At 45.6% G+C, this 18,888-nt stretch overlaps 1 protein-coding gene across 9 annotated transcripts in view; it reads left to right on the top strand.

The window, feature by feature from the left end:
- Positions 1-18,888, top strand: part of ROBO3 (roundabout guidance receptor 3) — a 364,199-nt gene that overhangs the window by 271,245 nt on the left and 74,066 nt on the right. For 8 of the 9 annotated variants that reach the window (XR_009758611.1, XR_009758610.1, XR_009758608.1 and 5 more), the window contains 5 exons: positions 4,009-4,166; positions 5,847-5,967; positions 8,248-8,386; positions 11,766-11,893; positions 15,322-15,333. Coding sequence is in view for 1 of the 9 variants with exons in the window: in XM_061592244.1 (XP_061448228.1) it covers positions 4,009-4,166; positions 5,847-5,967; positions 8,248-8,386; positions 11,766-11,893; positions 15,322-15,333 (558 nt within the window). In the remaining 8 variants the exon portion in view is untranslated. The remainder of the gene's footprint in view (positions 1-4,008; positions 4,167-5,846; positions 5,968-8,247; positions 8,387-11,765; positions 11,894-15,321; positions 15,334-18,888) is intronic. The other variant, XR_009758609.1, reaches the window with a different exon arrangement.

The raw sequence follows: 18,888 nt of genomic DNA, 5'->3' as shown, positions 1-18,888 counted from the left end.
GACTCATCTTGAGAAAAGGTCATTGTAGACCTGAAACACGTCGGGTCAATAAATACCTTTTTGGAATACAAAACATTTTACGACATGTTACCGACCTGGGCATTCGTATGGGATTAGTTTCCTCTCTTGGCTCTCTCGGGTTCGCAAATGCAACACAAGGAGCTGCCTTAGACCACACCAGTGGGAAGGCCCCTTCCAACTCTACTACTCGATGATTCTATGACTTCTTGGTCCAACTAGCTCGGGATTCTTTAAATTGACTGGTGGCAACTCTCCGGGGTTTCGACAAGGGCTCTTTCCCGTCCCAAGCTGGAGGTGCCGGGGATTGAACCTGGGACCTTCTGCGTGCAAAGCTTGTGCTCGACTACTGAGTTACGGCCCTTTCTCTTGCTGCTCGTTTGGTCTAAAGCTCTCGTTCAATATACCCGTTCAGCTGACTAGTTCAGCATGCAGCTCTGCACTGGGGAGGATGCTGTTTGCCGCAGTCCATTTGGAACCATTGTCCAAGGAGATGGTGCCTGCTGCCATAGGAAGTTGGCATGCTGCGCTTGGCAAAAGTCAGATATGTTGCTTGGGAATCTTAGTGCATCCCTCCAGACCATATGGCAAGGCTGGCCCTATCGGGGCCGAGTAGCAGAGGGAGCAGGTGGCAGGCTGGGTGTCGTTTCCTGCGTGGGAGTTGCAAGTTCCTGCTGGGACCAGAGATGAGAGAGGAAATGAGATGGAGGGTGGTGTTAAATACTACTGATGTGTAGGGTCAGTTGTTAGAAACAGGACAGGAAGCCGTGCATCAACAGGGACGGTTTTGTTAACAGTTCTAGGTAAGGGAAATGCCTAGACTTGTAAATCTGGCAGCTCACAGGGACCCAGACCTTTCCTGGATTTAAAATGTGCTGGTTTTGGCTGAGATGCCCGTCTCTTGCTTCTTCAACATCATTAGTCAGGGTTGCAGTCCTTGAAGGCTTCTTCACACTGCCACTGTCAAGTTTTTTTTATTGTTATTTATTTAAAACATCTATGGCTTAATTATTTGCATTTCTAAGCGGTGTGCATGAAAGCAAACCGAATATAAAGCAAACAATAGAGCAATAAACATCATCATAAAACCAGACGTTTGGGAGAGAGAGGAAGGCAACCGTGCATTGGAGCATTTCTTTCTCTCCTTTCATGCAAGCCTTTCCTTCGTGCATATGACTACTGGGAGAAAGGCGTCATGTGAACCTGCAGCATAGAGATATAACCACTCTCTGCAGGGATTCCCACAATCCAAAAACCATTTTAAAGAGGCAGCAAATCAGGAAGCTGTTTAACATGCTGGTGGTCTGCAAGGATCAGATTGGTGGGTCACAAGTTGTGCAGGCATGCTCTAAAGTAGGGGTGGCTAGTCCCTCAAGCAGCCTTTTCTGGGGGGGGCCCTCCACAATTTTTGGTGATGGCAAAATAATAATAATGAAAGTAGACACAGCGCTGCGGTAGGCGGAACCCAGTGCCCTGATGGGGATGCCATTTGCTCCTTCCCAGGTCATCAGATCGATCATTTCGTAAGCGAAGAATGGTGATAATCCCCTTCCTCAGCTAATCTTCATGGATTAGATGAGGAGGGGACCTGTGTATGTGTTTCCCCCCCTCTCTCTCTCTGGGGGGGGGTGCACGCGCGTAAGCAAGCGAGAGTATGAAATGGCCACAGCCGCTACTATGAGACAGCCGCAGCCACTGCTGACATGCGGCCCCCGGAAGATTGAGCAAGGGTGAATGTGGCCCTTGACCCCCTCCAAAAAATTATCTGTCCCTGTTTTAGATTTTTAAGGCAGCGTCAATGAATATTTATTGATTTATTTATTATTTGATTGATATCCCGCCCTTCCCCCCAGCAGGAGCCCAGGGTGGCCGTGTAAAGCCTCCACTTGCACAGCTTCCACTGTTGCAATGATCAGAAGGAATAGTAGTCCTCTTCCCGTTCCTGTCACATGCATAGTCATCATATCTCATCTGGTATCTTTTCCTACCACCTCTAGGGATTGCCCAGCTGATGCTTTGAGAATAACCACCCTAGATCAAGTTTTTAATCCACTGGCAGCGCTTCAGCTAAATCTGTCTGGGTTTATTTTTATTGTTTGGTTCTGTGTGATGTATTTATTACGTTGTTCAATTTATTCTAGGTTTGTTAATGAGGGGTGAGAAGCTGTGCAGGGCAGTGAAAAAACCTTCTCCATTCTGTAAATCCTACCAAGCCACTTCTGTGCCTTCTTAGATTTCAGCAGGCATTGCCTACATGTTTTCAAGCATATATTTGCACCCAAAAGGACTAGGAAAAACTGTGAATGTCTACAAGGTGAATTCTGCACCTATTACCATTTTTGTGCTGCAGTAGAATTGCAGCGGAGATACAGCCCCAGATATAGATTGCAGACTGTTGCTTCACTGAGCATCAGACTCGCTGGTCCAAGTGTGGGGAACCTCTAAATGTTGCTGAACAACCACTCCCATCATCCCTGCCCATTGGCCATGCTTGCTGGGGCTAATGGGAGTTGCAGTTCAGCCACATTTGGTGGACCAAAGGTTCCCCACACCTGTCCAAGCCAATCTGCTTCATATAGACAGAAATGTGGGAGATCCAGCTTGCTCTTTCTCCCCAAGCACCATGCAGACAAGTTTCATGGGATTTCCTCCATCCCTCACAAGCATTTGGATTGGAAGGCAGGCAGGAGTCAGGCCTCAAGCGGTCAAATTTTAAGCATCCAGATGACAGCCAGCTGACAGTCCAGTGGAGCCAGACTCAAGTAGGAAAGGCCAGGACTGACAAGGGTCAGACTCCATAAAAAGCAACTGCAAGGCCAAGAGAGGAAGAAGGTTGAGTTTGAAAGTCAGCTATTTGGGGAAAGGACGCAGGCAGAGGCCAGTGAGACAAGTTCCTGAGATTTAAGTTGGAACTTGGGACTATATAAGGTTTGGTGAAGCGGGAAAGATCCTTGGAATCAGTTGATGGACTGGTCATGTGACTTAGTGCTAAGTACTGCACCAGAGATGGTTCCCCTAAGTAAGCCAGATCAGTCAGCAAGGCTCATGGCAGAATGTAGTCCTGGTGGCACAGGAGGTAAAGCGCCAATGCATGGCTGGTGGGAGCCCTGATGAAAGACCTCCCTGGTGCCTTCCAGCTAAGGCTAGCAAGGCTACTCCTTGGTCTTTCCTGGTTTCTCTGGAGTTCTTCCATCACCAACTGAACCATGTTCCTTGAGAGTGCTGCAGTATTTAGCACTCGGTCAGCTGATCCCATAATGAGAAGACATGATTCCTTAGAAAAGACAATAATGCTGGGAAAGACAGAAGGGAGAAGAAAAAGAGGAAGACCAAACAAGAGATGGGTTGATTCTATAAAGGAAGCCACAGGCCTGAACTTACAAGATCTGAACAGGGCAGTTCATGACAGATGCTATTGGAGGTCGCTGATTCATAGAGTCGCCATAGGTCATAATCAACTTGAAGGCGTATAACAACAACAGCTGAATCCAAGGACCAATCCAGCTTTGCCAAATGTTATGAAACCCCAAACCTCCAAAGTTTTGTCTGAAATCTCACCAGCTTGTCTTGTTCTCTCTGTTTGTGTGATTTCCTTATTGCTGTGCAAAAGAGAAAGATTAATGCCACCACCAAGTTAATCTGAATTTTATATATCAACAAAGTTATGTAGTCTACATATTATGTAGTGCGCAGGTGCCTGCATTTCTGCATGCATACACATGCGTGCACATACACACAGAGAGAGAGAGAGAGAGAGAGAGAGAGCTTTTCTCCTCTGGTATAAAGAGGCCCAGAGAACCCCTGTTTACAATGGAGAATTAATTCGATATGTGAACACATGCATGTTAAAGTTTGATGGTGGAATAACCTAGAAAGGAGATGCAAAAGAGAATCTGCAAGTGTTTCTGTGGCTCCCGCCCCTGCCTTTTGACTGTTTTGGTTATTTGCCCCTTAAGGGGGGATTCTCACACTCTTTTCTCTTTCTTACAGTTTTGCGAGATGACTTCCGTCAAGCTCCCAGTGATGTGGTGGTGGCAGCGGGTGAGCCAGCTGTGATGGAGTGCATCCCACCGAGAGGACACCCGGAGCCCACCATTTCCTGGAAGAAGAACAACGTCCGCATCAGCGATAAGGATGAGCGCATCACGGTGAGACTGAGAGAGGCTTTGGAAGCAAAGGCAACCTTGTTCCTCCTTTTAGCCTAAAATATTTCCATGGCCAGACTCTTGAGTTTAGCTTTTCTCCTGTTCAAGGCCAAGGAGCCACTGCCTGGTATTAGTAGAAATATAGGAATCCACCTTTTCAAAAAACCGTTGGCCCACCTAGTTCATTATTGGCTACACTGACTGGCAGCGGCGGTCCAAAGTTTCAGACAGGAGCCTTTCTTAGTTGTCCCTGATACCAGGGATTAAACTTGGGACCTTCTGCATGCAAAGCATGTGTCCTCCCACTGATGCTGCATCTACTACCTGATTATTTTAACTTGAAATGCCAGGGATTGAACCTGAGGTCATTTGCATGCCAAGCAAATGCTCTACCATTGAGTGATGGCCTTTTCTGTGGCGATATCCTAAGAGCTGAGAATAGGTGAGTTAGGCATGCAGGCAGCCTTGTAAAGCACACAGCACATGTCAGCAGGTAGGGAGTTGCCTTATACCAGGTCAAGCCATCCAGCCCAAGACTGTCACTCCATCCAGCGGCACTCTGGCAGAAGACTTTCACATAACCTGCTACCCGATCCTTTTTATTGGAGATGCCAGAGAGTGAACTTTGCACCATCTGCACGCAAAGCATAGCACTGAGCTATGGCCATGACAGGCAAAAAGTCCTGGCTAGGGCACAATGGAACTGCGTGCGAGGTGAAGAACAGGAAGCAGGTAGCCTTGAGCATTGCTTGCGTGTTGTTGAAAATTCGGCTGAGGTCTAAAACGCTGTTGCAGCAAATAGTGTGGTCTCAGCTGCGTCTAAGGGCAACTCCCAGCTGAAAGGGCAGAATTTTATTTATTTATTAACAGGATTTATATCCCCCATAATCATCCATGCCCTTTAAGCAGTTTACCTAGAATGTAAAAAGTCCATTAAAAACGCTGTAAAAATGAAACGTTAAAACAAGTTAACCTAGAAATTTATCAAAATATGAGTAAAATCAGGTGTTGCTAAAAATGTACACAAGGGATAGGGAACCTCAGGCCCAGGGGCCAAGTGCGGCCCTCCAGGCCTCATTGTCTGGCCCTCGGAACTCTACCCAGGCCACATCCCTCACTTCCCACCCTGAGTGTTTTTGCCTGGCTGGAATGTGCAGTTGAACTCTGATAATACTGCTTGGTTGCCTGGATGGAGGGTAGAAAGGGGTGTTTAGAAATGTAACCTACAAAGGTAACATTTGCATTTGTTGCTCCACCGCCCTGCATACCACTGGAATCTGGCCCTCGGAAACGTGCCCAGAAAATGAATGTGGCCCTCATGCTAAAAAAAAAGGTTCCCGGCTCCTGATATGCATAATAAAATAACATGTTAAAACGTCATGTCTGGGTGCCTAAGTAAAAAAGTATCATTAGGCACCAGAAACTGTACAGCACTGCCTTGTATCAATGGGCAGGGAGTTCCAGAGAACAGGTGCTGGTCCTGAAACACACATTCCAGCAACGCTGGTGAACCTCTGGGGAGGAATATCCTTTATTATCAGCAAAGGTTTTTGCAGGAGCTGGTTTCTCAGTGGCTGCTATTTGAGGCAGCCCAGGGTGGGTTGGTCTCCACTGAAACGTTGGCCCATGGCAGATGGGTGAGGCTATCTCTAAGCAGGATCTCCTCTGGGCCCTCTGCTCTAGATCCGAGGCGGGAAGCTGATGATGTCCAACACGAGGAAGAGTGACGCTGGCATGTACATCTGCGTGGCCACCAACATGGTGGGCGAACGGGACAGCGAACCTGCGGAGCTGGTGGTGTTTGGTACGTAGGGGCAGGGATCTGCCAGGGGAGGCTGGAACTGGATGGAGAGGAAAGGGCAAATGGGATTTCTTGGGTCAAACTCATCTGTGGGAGATGTGTGATAAATCTCCTGTGGCTGTTTTTTCCACCTAAAGTTCCACCTAGGAGCAGCCATTGGGTAGGAGAGGGGAAATCGGAAGGGGGAGTTAACTTTTTCCCCTAAATCAGGGATGGGGAACTTGCGGCCTTCCAGTTGTTGTCATTCATTCAATTTATTACCCACTCTCCATCTGAAGTTCCCAAGGCAGGTTACAACAATTTAAAATACAATATTGAAAATGGTTTTAAAAACAAATTACAGTCACAAGAATGGGGTGGGTCCTAAAACATATCTCTCAGGTGTCAAGGCCAGGGTAAAGAGGTGCATCATCAGCATGCGACAGAAACAGCATCAGGAAGATGCCAGACGCACCTCTGTGGGGAGGGAATGCCACAATTTATGGGCTGCCACAGAGAATGCCCTCTCCCAGGCTGCCACCTCTCCCCCCAAACCTCTGAGGACGATGGAAAAATCAAGAGGGCCTCCTCGCTGATCTTAACACCCGAGAGGGTCTGTAGGGAAGGAGGCAGTCTTTCAGATATTTTGGACCTATGTCATTTAGGGCTTTAAATGCTAATATGAGCACCTTAAATTGGGCCCAGAAACAACCTGGCCGCCAATGCAGCTCTTTTAACATAGAGGTGATATGAATTCTGAATTAACCCCAGTTGGTAATCTGGCTGTTACACGACAAGTTCATCATGTTATTGAACTGTAAGTCCCATCATTTTTGTCACTTGGCCATGGCATGGGCTTAGAGTCTAACAACATCTGAAAATCCACAGGTCCCCCATCCTTACCCTATAGCTTCCTTCCAGTGCTGTTCTCCCCCACACCCTAATTCTCTTTAAGTTTTTGTTAAGTGGCAGCTCCTACTGTCTCACCTAATCTGTACCCACCTTCAGGACTGGCATAACCGTAGGTTGTGTTTTTTTCTAATTGCATTGCCAAAAGTTTCCTTGTTGGCCAATACTTCCTACATGTATCTTAGTAACTGGAAAAAGGTTGAAAGTACTTTTTTTAAAAATCTAAAATGAGTATGCAAAGAACTTTCCTCAAAGCCCAGGACTGCAGCCCTATGGGGCTGGCTTCCTTAGAGTGAATTCAGATTTCCTCCTTGAATATTCAGCTTTATTTATTTTGAAAAAATAAGCCTCTGGTTTCGAAATATAAAGAAAATGTTGAGCAGGCAAGATTCTACCCAATTACTCACTACTTTTGTAATCAGTGTTGTGGGACAGAAAGTTTTCCAGTCCTTTATTTTTCGGTGGAAATTTTTCCATTTCGTAAGATCGCTAGTCACAATGAGCGGATGCCAATCGGACATACAATATTAGGCAGGCTTGGCAGTTTCAAAGTTTTTTGCTACATACAAGTAAAATAAGTTAGATCACTGTCTAGGGCAGGTACAGAGGAACCTTTGGCCCTCCAGATGTTGCTGAACTACAACTCCCATCAGCCCCAGCAAACGTGACCTGATGTCCAGGGATGATGTAGTTCAGCAACATCTAGAGGGCCAAAGGTTCCCCATGCCTGAGCACCAGAGCATTTTCCAATGCAAACGGAACATTTTCCTGTGCAAATTAGCATAATTCAAAACCCCAACTCACTAGCTGCAGTGCACCTCTCTTACAACTCATAATTGCTTTTAAAGGTTTTCCACCCACCTACAGCATTGCCGCTTGCTGTTTTTGGTTTGCAAGGCTAGTTAAGCCCGCGTCCAGACGGCAGGGCTTGGGACCCTGCTGCAATGGGAGAACCCTAGTACAAGCGCCAGCCATCTTCAGTGCTGCCATGACAGGAGGACGTCTCATACCTGAGCAAGCCCTAGCTTACGCTTAAACCTGATCTTATAATTCTGTATCCCTCTTTGGGCACCAAGGATGTTCCTGTAGGCTTTCAATGCCCATGGGAATAGAATGCAGTGGAAGAAGAAGAGGTGTCCATTCAGCCAGGCCCAACTTCAGTTTTCAGGGGACCCTACACAAAGAGCAGTCTTGCATTGGTGGGTTCGTTTGGGTTTTCTGAGTGGCAGTAGCAGCAGTAGCAGCACTCTGGGGCAGCTAGGAGCCATCATTATTTCCCATAGTGCCATGGGGCACTTCCTGGAGCCTCAGCAGCTGCCCTCGGGTATGGACGCTGGGTCTGCCTCTGCTCTGGCCCTCTGTCTTTAACACTGTTACCGGCCTGTGCCCTGACAGAGCGTCCCACTTTCATCAAGAGGCCCATAACCCAGGTGGTACTTGCCGAGGACACTGTGAATTTCCACTGCGAGGTGCAGGGGGACCCTGTGCCGACGTCCCGCTGGCGCAAGGAGGAAGGGGAGCTTCCTCGAGGGAGGTAAGTGGCACCTGCAGGTGGCTTTTCACCTTCTTGGCTTGAAGGGAGGTCACTTGCAATCCAGGGGAGAATCTGCTCTGCAGGTTCAGGTTTGGCCCTTTCTTCGTCACGCGCTCGTTTAATGGCCACGGGGCCACGCACCATGTCTCAGCACCATTCCCCATCTCTAAAATTCGGGCTGTTAAGCATTTTACACTTTAAAAGAGCTATGGAAATTGGGAGCGATAACAGTAATGGCTGGAAAGAGACAGAAGGCCTGAAGCGTAGGCTTGTTCTGCTTCACAGTGGAGCCCACAAAAGGTCGGCCGAACTGTTTCAAAAGGGGAAATTGGAACACCACTCAGATACCCTTGTCTTGATTTCAGGGTGATGAGCAATTCTGCTTAATCCCCTGGACAATGAGGCATTAGGCACAACGGGGCTGACAGTACATGTGATCACAGGCAATTGCACAAGGTGCAATGCAATTAAAGACAGCCAACTTCATCTCTCCCCCCCCCCCCAGTAGCAATGTGAAAATGAAGCTTTTCTTCCTCTTAAGACAGGGAAAACATTCCGAAGTTGGTGAGGCAAGAGAGATTAGGTGGCTTGCACCACTGACTCTAAAAATTAGCTTAAAATGGTTAATATGGTTAATGTGGCATGGAACTTGGGGAGAGAGCTCTTGTTCATTCAGCTGAAAGTCCCCAGAAATATGACTGTTTACTAGTAGCTAAAATGATGAAACTGAGATTATCATACTTTGGACACATAATGAGAAGACATGATTCACTAGAAAAGACAATAACGTTGGGGGAAACAGAAGGGAGTAGAAAAAGAGGAAGGGCAAACAAGAGATGTATTGACTCCATAAAGGAAGCCACAGACCTGAAATTACAAGATCTGAACAGGGTTGTTTATAACAGATGCTACTGGAGGTCGCTGATTCATAGGGTCGCCATAAGACGTAATCGACTTGAAGGCATATAACAACAAGGATGATCCCGTGGAATTAGCTTTTCCATTTCCAGTGAGCACTTATGGTTAAAAAAGAGAGGGTGCACATGAATCATTATTAATTGCTATTGAGAGGATCCCAGCATATAAGTGCTCATTTGGAATGTGCATGGGAAGATTTATTTATTTATCTATTTTACATTTATATCCTATCTTTCCTGCAAAGAGCTCCAGGTGGCATACACCTCCCCTTCTCCGTTTTTATCCTCACAACAACTCTGTGGAATGGGTTAGCCTGAGAGATAGTGACTGGCCCAAGGTCACCCAGTGAGCTTCAAGGCTGAGTGGGAATTTGAACCTTAGTTTCCCAGGTCCCAGTCCAGAACTCTAATCACTATGCCACTGTAATGGATCAGCGCAAATATGGGATTAAAATGAAAAAAATGAAATGGACTGCCTTCAAGTCGATTCCAACTTATGGGCGACCCTATGAACAGGGTTTTCATGGTAAACAGTACTCAGAGGGGGTTTACCATTGCCTTCCTCTGAGGCTGAGAGGCAGTGACTGGCCCAAGGTCACCCATTGAGCGTCATGGCTGTGTGGAGATTCGAACCCTGGTCTCCCAGGTCGTAGTCCAACACCTTAACCACTACACCACACTGGCTCTCTTAAGCCACACTGGCTGGCTTAAAATGTGTATAAAATATTGCTGAAATAGCTTGCATTTGCTTAGCTTATAGTTTATTAATGTATAAGTTGCAAAGAGTAAAAAAGGTCTCCTTTTAAAATGGGCTTCTTGCTCTCCCTTCTGAGTAAAGCAATGTTTTACTATGAGGGAAAGTACAAAGTGATAAGATGTCTGGGCAGGCAGCCAATGTCTTCTCACTTATTTCAACAAGGAAGCCCCTTATATGGTGAAGTTAGGTAAACTAGGTGTTGATACTAGTAACAGAGAAGCAGAGCTTGGAAAAGTTACTTTTTTGAACTACAACTCCCATCAGCCCAATCCAGTGGCCATGCTGGCTGGGACTGATGGGAGTTGTAGTTTAAAAAAGTAACTTTTCCAAGCTGTGCAGAGAAGGCGTGGGGAAGTGCAACAGACAGACAGCAGGTGATGAAACCATGGAAATTTGCCCTCTCTTTGATACAAAAGTGTATAAAAGCTCAGGCTTTACAGCACTCACTACTCTCCACTCCAAATGGAGCGAGAGTTGAGGAGAATGCAGAACCATCTATCTGTTCCATCCATGACATCTGATGGGTGATGTATTATGACATGATTTCCATGTATTTTGTACCTTTGGCTCTGTAATAGGACTTAGAGTTTAACTCAAGTCTTCCATCTGTTGTAACCTATTTTAACCAAGATGTGCCTTCAGAGTCTTATACTTTGATGTTAAATGGATATCCTGCAATGTCTTTCTCGCTGATATGTATTCTTATTTTCTGTTTCTGTTATGCTGGCTAAAGCTACTTAGAATGTGTTTTATTAGTTGTAGCGTGTAAGATATGAATAAATAGCTTTTATTATAAAAATTATTCTGCTATCTGAAGTCTGACTCCCAAATAGAAAATACCTGGTACCCCCCAAGACACAAGAATCCTTGAGTGGGATCTCCTCTATCGTCTGCCTACTTTCTGACGACTGCTGTTGATAACCTGTGAGCTTAGGTGGGCTAACGTTCGACATACAAGGACTCTGGGTAGGCATGGGCAAAGGGAGAAAGCAAGAATCCTTGACCCTGTGCATTCACAAGAAGAGGGCCGGCCTTGCCAGTCTCACCACACTGGCTATTTGTTTGAGAGAGGCTGCTGCTGAGTGGTGGAGCACATAGTTTGCATGCAAAAGTCCCTCAAAGTGTGGGGTTTGACTGGAAAAAACAGGCCCTCTGTTCTGGAATCCTAGAGCCCTAATCTGATGCGCAGGAAATTGCTGCAATCATTCCAGTACAATGGGGGAAAGCACTGTACGTATGCTCCAAGAGACTACTCTCATTATGGCTTCATATCTTGAGGCCTAACATTTAAACTTGGTTCTGTTGTTGATCCCTGATAAACCTCGTCACGTATTAATCCCTGCCTTCTCTAGCTGGAATTAAAGCTTAGTTCAGACTGAAGGTGGGGAGTGCCCCCTTCCCTCCTCCATGAAAAAAAAACATCAACACATTCCTACACATAGCAATTTAGCATGTCAGGGAGAAGGCTAGGCCAAAACCCTTCTCCTTGACATGCTAGCTTTTTGTGTGCAAGGCTAGGCTAAAATGACACACTAGCTTTCTCTGTGCAAGGCTAGGCTAAAACCCTCCGTGGCATGCTTGCTTTCTGTGTACAGGGCTAGACTAAAGCCTAGTCTTGGTACAAGTTTTCCACTTCATTCAGAAGTAGGCCTTGGTGGTGTGACAACTGTTCAATTTGTTGTTGTTTTCTTTTCTTCAATCTAAGATCGGAGGTTCAGAATGACAACACTCTGCGCATCAGTCGGGTGAATGCAGAGGACGAGGGCACTTACACTTGCGTGGCAGAGAATAGTGTGGGCAAATCGGAGGCCTCAGGCTCTCTCAGTGTCCATGGTAAGTATGGCTCAATTGGCTGAAGATGTATGTTCCTGTAGGGATGCATTGTGCTGTGATGAGAAGATAAATGCAGGGAGGGGTGTCCATTGGAGAGGTGTCCATTGCCAAGGATTTGATGCTTGCAAGCATCAAATCTAGCATCAAGAGTTGATGCAAACAGAGTCAACAAAGCAAGGCTAGGGACGCAAGCTGTAGAGAAACAGTGATTTAACCATAAATTCACCCTGTATTTCGAGAAGTTGTTTTTCTACATTGCCCCATCCGATTATTTCAATGATTCATTTTTTTCCAATCCATCAGCACATTTACTTGGAAGTAAGTCCTGCTGAACCCAGTGGAGCTTACTTCTGAGTAGACATGCATAGAATTGCACTTTTAATCTCAGATTCCATACCAACTCATGCTTTTTAAACTTTTTGAGTCCACTTTCAAATAAAGCATCTTTGTGTTTTTGCAAGGCATTCTTATTTTCTAAAAAAGAAAAGAAATCCAATTATAAAATAAATTTCCCCTTGTATCTCAGGTTTAAAAACAGGATTGCATGCCTTTATATTTTTAGCAAGCCTGTTCCAGTCACTGCTCTTTCTTTGAAGAGACATTTAACACTGCAGATTTCAAGTAAAATGAATTGTAAAAGCGTGGTTTCTTTCCGTAGATACTTAACTGCTGTACACTATAAAGAGGCTCCAGTAATGGCAAAGAAGGCAGCAATTTTTTTATGATGGTGCCAATTTCCCAAAGTGTACCTCAAAACGGCATTCTGAGAAAAACAAAATGGCAGATGCTACAGCAGCTCTGCTTATTTCTCTCCCGCCGCACACCCTGCAAAATAAATAATCACCCCAAAATCCCAATGAATCAACCCATTTTGAGCTGAGTAAAACAGCTTCAGATTATTAAATTTTACAGCAGCCCATTTACAGAATTCTGCCCACTTGAAGTTCTCCCCATATCTTGGAGCAGCACCACAATCTGCAATCTGCCATTCTTCTGTTTTTAATTTCCAGAACTTTTATTCAGATTACTGAACAATCGCAGTTGGGCTACATTCACACCTAAGTATGCTGGGAATTGCAGCAGAGGTGAACTGCAGTTCCCAGGATACTTTGGGGGAGGCCATGACTCTCAAAGTGCTAGAATTGTTGTTTAAATGTATGATAAGGATGTGACCTTGACCTCAGTTTTCACTTGACAGCATCACACAAACACACACACACACACACACACACTTACAGGTTTCTGATGCACACAAGAATATAGGTGCATTAATTACAACCCCCCCATACAAAAGAATGGTATGATCAGATTGGGATTCCTTTTCATGGTGTGATGTGATCAGCATGCATGGTGCATATGCCCTTATGTGTTTGAACGGTAAAGTGGTGGTGGGGAGACACCGCCTAAAAACTGTGGCAAATATCACATGCGACAATTCCAAAATAAATTGCAAAAATTGTTCCCAGTTGAACTAGGGAGAAGGCAGAGTGGAGCACTAGGGAGAGATTGCACACAGAACAACAGGAAAATATTGGACATCCATCCAACCTTTCCAACCAGGCTTGTTTCAGTTTTGCAAATGTCATCCTGTCAAAAGGTTCCTTCTAACCGCAGTTCAGTTTGAGTCAATTGTGTGCGGTAACACAGATAAACCTATAAACTAACTGGCCTCTTGGCAGTGGGATGCCTTGCATGATATGTGTATAATGTAAAGAGCTTTGAAGGGAAGAAAACTTTCCCATGCCTCCCCCCCCCCAAGAAAATGGGATCACCACGAACATGGGGCAAGTTTAGCCCTCACTTCCAGAGCATGCCCCTTATCCCATAGGGGGCTTCCCATTAAAGTAAATGTAGGGTGGCATCCAGTGCTGAGTTCAAGTCATTTCATGGTATACGTGTTCTGCTATGAAATGTTTTGCGCAAGAAAATGCATAAGCGGGTTGCTGGTAACTTCATTATGCAACAGATTGTGCCATCTGTTGCACCATGAGTTTCCCCTAGAGCAGCTGTTGCGTTGGATACCTCTCAGCATTAAAACTCGCCCATCCACTGGCATAGAGCCCTTGCGCTAGTGGACAGAGAAAGCTGGATGCAGCCCCAAGCATTGCACTTGGACCACTCTAACGAGAGCGAAACCGGGCCCACGTCCCTGATGGTACATGGAAAACCTCCACTGATAAAGATCTCAGGCAGGCCTAGTGCACCACTGTATTTGCAGTTGGCTCTGAACTGAATGGGAGCCCCCTCTCCTCTATGTGCATTTGGGAAGCCATCCTTGCAGTGCTTGGGGACCCTCCTGCTCATTCTGCATGGTGGGGCCCAGTGCTGGGTCCAGGGTTTGGGGGGAACTTTGGGCATGGCAGCCTCAGTGGGCCCCTTTAACCTGGAAGAGAGAAGACGTGCCAAAATAAGAACACTTGCAGACTGCTATCTTCTTGGCAAAGCAGAAATTGTGGCAGAACACCCCACTACATTTTTTCTCTTCCCCCAATTTTCTTTTACAATAAAATATTTAATTTATTACAGGAATAAAATGCTGGTCCCTCTCTTTTTTTGGTGTCCCTCCCAAACTTTTAGGTTGGCTATGGGCCTGAATAGGAGCACAATTAGGGTGATGGACCCTGTGCTGGTTTTAGAGACCTGGCAAACCCTGGCAAATGCCTGCAAATTCCCAACCTTGCCACTCTCTGGAGCTAGCTCTGCAAGGGCTGTAGAATTCTGCCCCAAAGCCTTGCCCTGATGTGCTTCTCAGATTGTTTCACACTCTTTAAGACTGATGGTCATAAGAGCTCATGCTATTGTAGTAATATGTTTAACCTGTAAGGTACAGCAGTAACTTGGGTACTGCAATTCCTTTCATTCTCTACTATTTCCCGGTCTTGGTATAAGGAGATGCACAGCTGCTTATTAATGTAGCCTAGAGCCATGGTACTTACTTTACAGACTTAACATATTCAGTTTTTTCATTTTCCTTCTCCACTATCCCAAAAGTACCAAACAGCCATTCATTATATAAAAGCCAAAAGTATGAAATTGAATCTTATCTCTAAGAAAAATATCAATAAAGTGGCCAACTGCAGAAGAATAAAATCTAAACTAAACATCCATCTCCTTTCCCAGTATTAACTCTGGTCACTAAAACTCAGCCCAACCAAGACGGCTTTATAGCATTAGTGGAGGATTCTCCAGCTTTGGCAAGTCTCCAGTGGGTAGGAAATCTGTGATTGTGGAATGAAATTGAGTTCATCTGTGCTTCATACTGATTTGGCAAAGAGGTCAGCTCAGATTTGGCCTCTAGTACCCTTGTCCTCTTAATTCCGGACCTCCCTTCGTATTGACGCTTGAAACATTCATGCCAGATTAATTTGATCCAACTCATCTCATGCTTTTTAATTTTTTGTTTCTTTCATATGTTCTCTTTGTTCCAGTTGGCCCATTCCGTAAGTATTCATTTCATCTCATAACACTGCTGCATGCTGGGATAGCTAAGAGTTGGGGTCCATGGTCAGTTTTGTGCATGTGCCTTTTTTCCCCTTTTAAAACACAATGAGAACTTTTTTTTTATTGTGCGAGTTCTGTGCTCCATTTGTCCACTGTCAAGACAAACTAACTGTGTCTGGTTGTCTAATTAGCCTTCCCCAACCTGGTGCCCTCCAGATGTTTGCTGGACTCCAACTTCCATCAGGCCCAGCCAGCATGGCCAACCGTCAGCGATGAGTTGGCATCCAAAACATCTGAAGGGCATCAGGTCAGAGAAGGCTGGTCTTGATCTTTGAACAACATTCCTTTCCCATCATATTTGAACAAAACAAGGTAGCATGGCATAAGGGTACACTCCGGCGCTTACTCTAAAATAAGACTAAAATGCCTAATTTACGGTGCGATCCTGTACACTTGCCTTGCTCCTTAGCTTAATCCCAAATAAGAGTGCAAAAGATTACAGACTTGCAGTGCAATGCTATGCGTCTCTACTCAGAAGTAAGTGCCATTGATTTCACTGAAACTTACTTCCTGGTAAGTATGTATAGGATTGCACCCATTAGCCATTCAATTCCTTTCTAATCCCAGAATGTAACTGCATATTTTTTGCCATTTTATTTGTTTAAAGGATTGCGTTGACCAGGCCTTGGCTTCTGTCTGCCACAATGGTCACATTTCTGTCTTCTCTAGAACTCTGCGTTCTGGAACAGTAGTAGCCAGTGTGGTGCCCTTCAGGCATTGTTGGACTCCAATTCCCATCAGCCCCAGCCAGCAGGGCCAATTGTGATGGAGGATGGAAGTTGAAGACCAGCAACGTCTAAAGGGCACCACATCAACTATCCCTGTTCTAGGAAGAATGTAATTTGGCAAATGATAATTAGGTTTACTCGACGAAAGACCCAGCAAGCTTCCCTTCCCTATATTCTCTCTGGGTCTTTGGTCAATAGAGATGATTCTCACGGGTAAGATTTTTTCCTACCACAGTTTCGAGCAGAGCTGTTGTCTTTGTTTCCTGTTTTGGCTTTTCATTGGTGCATTTTTGTTTGTGCACAGAGAACTCGGGATGGTTTGCCCTGTCCTTTCGTGATGAGAGAAAAGCCATATTTAGGTGTTGAAGGGCTCTTGTGCAATGAGTTGAGAGCAGGGTGCACTCACTGGCCAAGTCTCCAGCCTTGCATCTCCGCTGCCTGCCCCTGACACCTTCCATGTGCTTGGAGGGCAAAGGTCTGTAGACGGGCAACCTGCTGGGCTACCTGTGTGATTTAGAACCCTGCCCAATCACTATGTGAGTTCAGCAGGCTCTCCGCTGTGGGCATTACCCCCTCCGACAAGTATAGGGCAATGGAGCCAAGCAACAGGAACATGACAGAAGGGGGTGAGGCTAATGGATGTACCCCCACTTCCCCCCTTCTGTGATTTTAATCTCTGGGTTGGGGCTGGGGATAGTCTGAACAAGGCTACAGGACGCTAGGGATGGTGCAGGATATCAGCAAAATCGGATTTGGTATCGAATTGTGGGATAATCCGTATGTTTGGCTCATTGTTGAACAGGCTCCCACTCTTTGCGTGCGTTCATGGCTGTTAGCGACACCATAATATATAAAAAAAATCTGCGGTGAGAATTATGTAATTATTTACATAATTATTTTTGTATTCTGCTACTGTATATATTATACAGCATAAGGAATAACAAAGAAAATTAAGTAATTTTGGGGGGGAAATAACGGGGGGAAAGGGAGAACTCGGAATCGCGATAACTAGCAGAACACAATCTATAGCAAATAAGAACTGACAGGCCATTTGACAAATTGAAGAACGGAATGGAATCAAATAGGGAACCCCATCCCTACAGGATGCATATATTTGGAAAAAGCAAAGGTTACGTGAGTTGGAGGAGGATGAGTATTGCCTTGCAGATTTTGGGTTTGCCTGATTTGTGAAAGAACTGGGCAAATTATTATAGAGATATATTTTCCCCAAGAATTGTTACGAATATATGCTACAGGGTTTGCCTGATTTCTAAGAACACTGGACAAATTACCAGAAAGGGAGATTTATTTTCCACAAGATGCGCTGACAATATATACTGCACAGTTTCCAAACTGACTTCTTTGTGCACAATACCTTCTGGTTCAACCCTACATTTCTTCCTAAAACTACCTGCCTGACTACCTGTTTGATGGTACCTCGCTTACTTCATTTAGATTCCTCTGCCAAACCCACCTTTCTCTGTGAAGCATTTTGCAGGCCTGCACACACACTCAAGAGTTCCCAAGCTTTTAACTCAGCCTTTAGCTAAGCCAAAGCAGCACATGCGGCTGGAAAAAACACATATTGCTTTCCTGTTTTACCCCATCTCAAATTCTTTTTCCTTCCTTTATTTTTTCCCCAGTGGCGAATTTTAGACTGTATGCTCTTCAGAGCAGGGACGTCTCCATGTGGCCTCTGTAAACATTTCTGTGCACCAGAAACAATAAAAATCATATTTAAAATCAGAATTAGATTTCCCCCAGTATCCAGACACTTAGCTGCTACGTTGTTGTTGACTGTTTTTTAAAAAAGGTGAATGATGGATGTCTTTTTGTGAACTAGTGCATGGTGGCATGCGTTTGCCTTCAGTTGCGTTTTTGTCCTCTGACTTTGTTAGGTCCACATGCCTTCCATACACCTCGTATCCCTAATAACAGCCCAGGGGAAAGCTGCAATTGCCCTTTTGGCTGATGTGGGAAGAGTTTTGGCAGGTCTCCTTCTCATCAAGTGCTTATCTTTTCTGTTTCGTTTTTTGCTAATGCATCACCCTCTTACAAAGCCCGTTGCTCTTCTTGTAGCTGTGAAGATAAGGGCCCAAAGGTGAATGAGAGATGCCAGGCGATAGGAGATGCTGCCTGCCCTGGTCCTCTCTTTTCTTTGCTAGGCAGTCGGCAGCCCGGTTCAATTTCCTGCCTGGGGTGGGGGAGCAAGTGGGCCTGCCAGCATCTCTTATCTACATGCTGGATTTGTGGGCAGCAGGGACTGTTTCCTTCGGCGCCCAAGGTCATTCTTGCTCTCTGATTTTTTTTTATCTTTCTCTTTGAAGTGGGAAGGCACAGAGGGGTGAAGCATTGCTGGAGGGGCAGTAATGAATTTCCTGAGTCACAATATCCTTTCCATCATCCAGACTCCTCCAGCCTTTGAAGTGACCCGCCTGGTGCTGGTGGCGTGTGTGTGTGTGTGTGTGTGTGTGTCTAAAATCCGGGAAGGGGGCTTTCCCAGCAGTCATTAACCAAAGAGTTGCAATTGCCCCCACCCTCCCTCCTTCCCGCCCTCCTTCCCATTTACATTTTTATTTGATTGTGGAGCAGGTGGCATCACCAAGACAGCAGGCTGTTGCTCTGGAAGGTCAGAGGTCACTTGACTTGCATCCAGGCACATGTGAAGAAGGAAACTCTGCTCCTCACCCCCCCCCTCCATGCCAAATCGGCCCAAGGCAGCAGATCTCTCATTTCAGAGCCAGGAATGACCCTTCTTGTAGCTGC

The sequence above is a fragment of the Rhineura floridana genome, chromosome 12 (genome assembly GCF_030035675.1).
Source record: "Rhineura floridana isolate rRhiFlo1 chromosome 12, rRhiFlo1.hap2, whole genome shotgun sequence".
Classification (NCBI taxonomy): Eukaryota; Metazoa; Chordata; class Lepidosauria; order Squamata; family Rhineuridae; genus Rhineura; species Rhineura floridana.
Note: the sequence above shows the minus strand (reverse complement) of the source record. Positions and strands in the feature narration are given on the sequence as shown.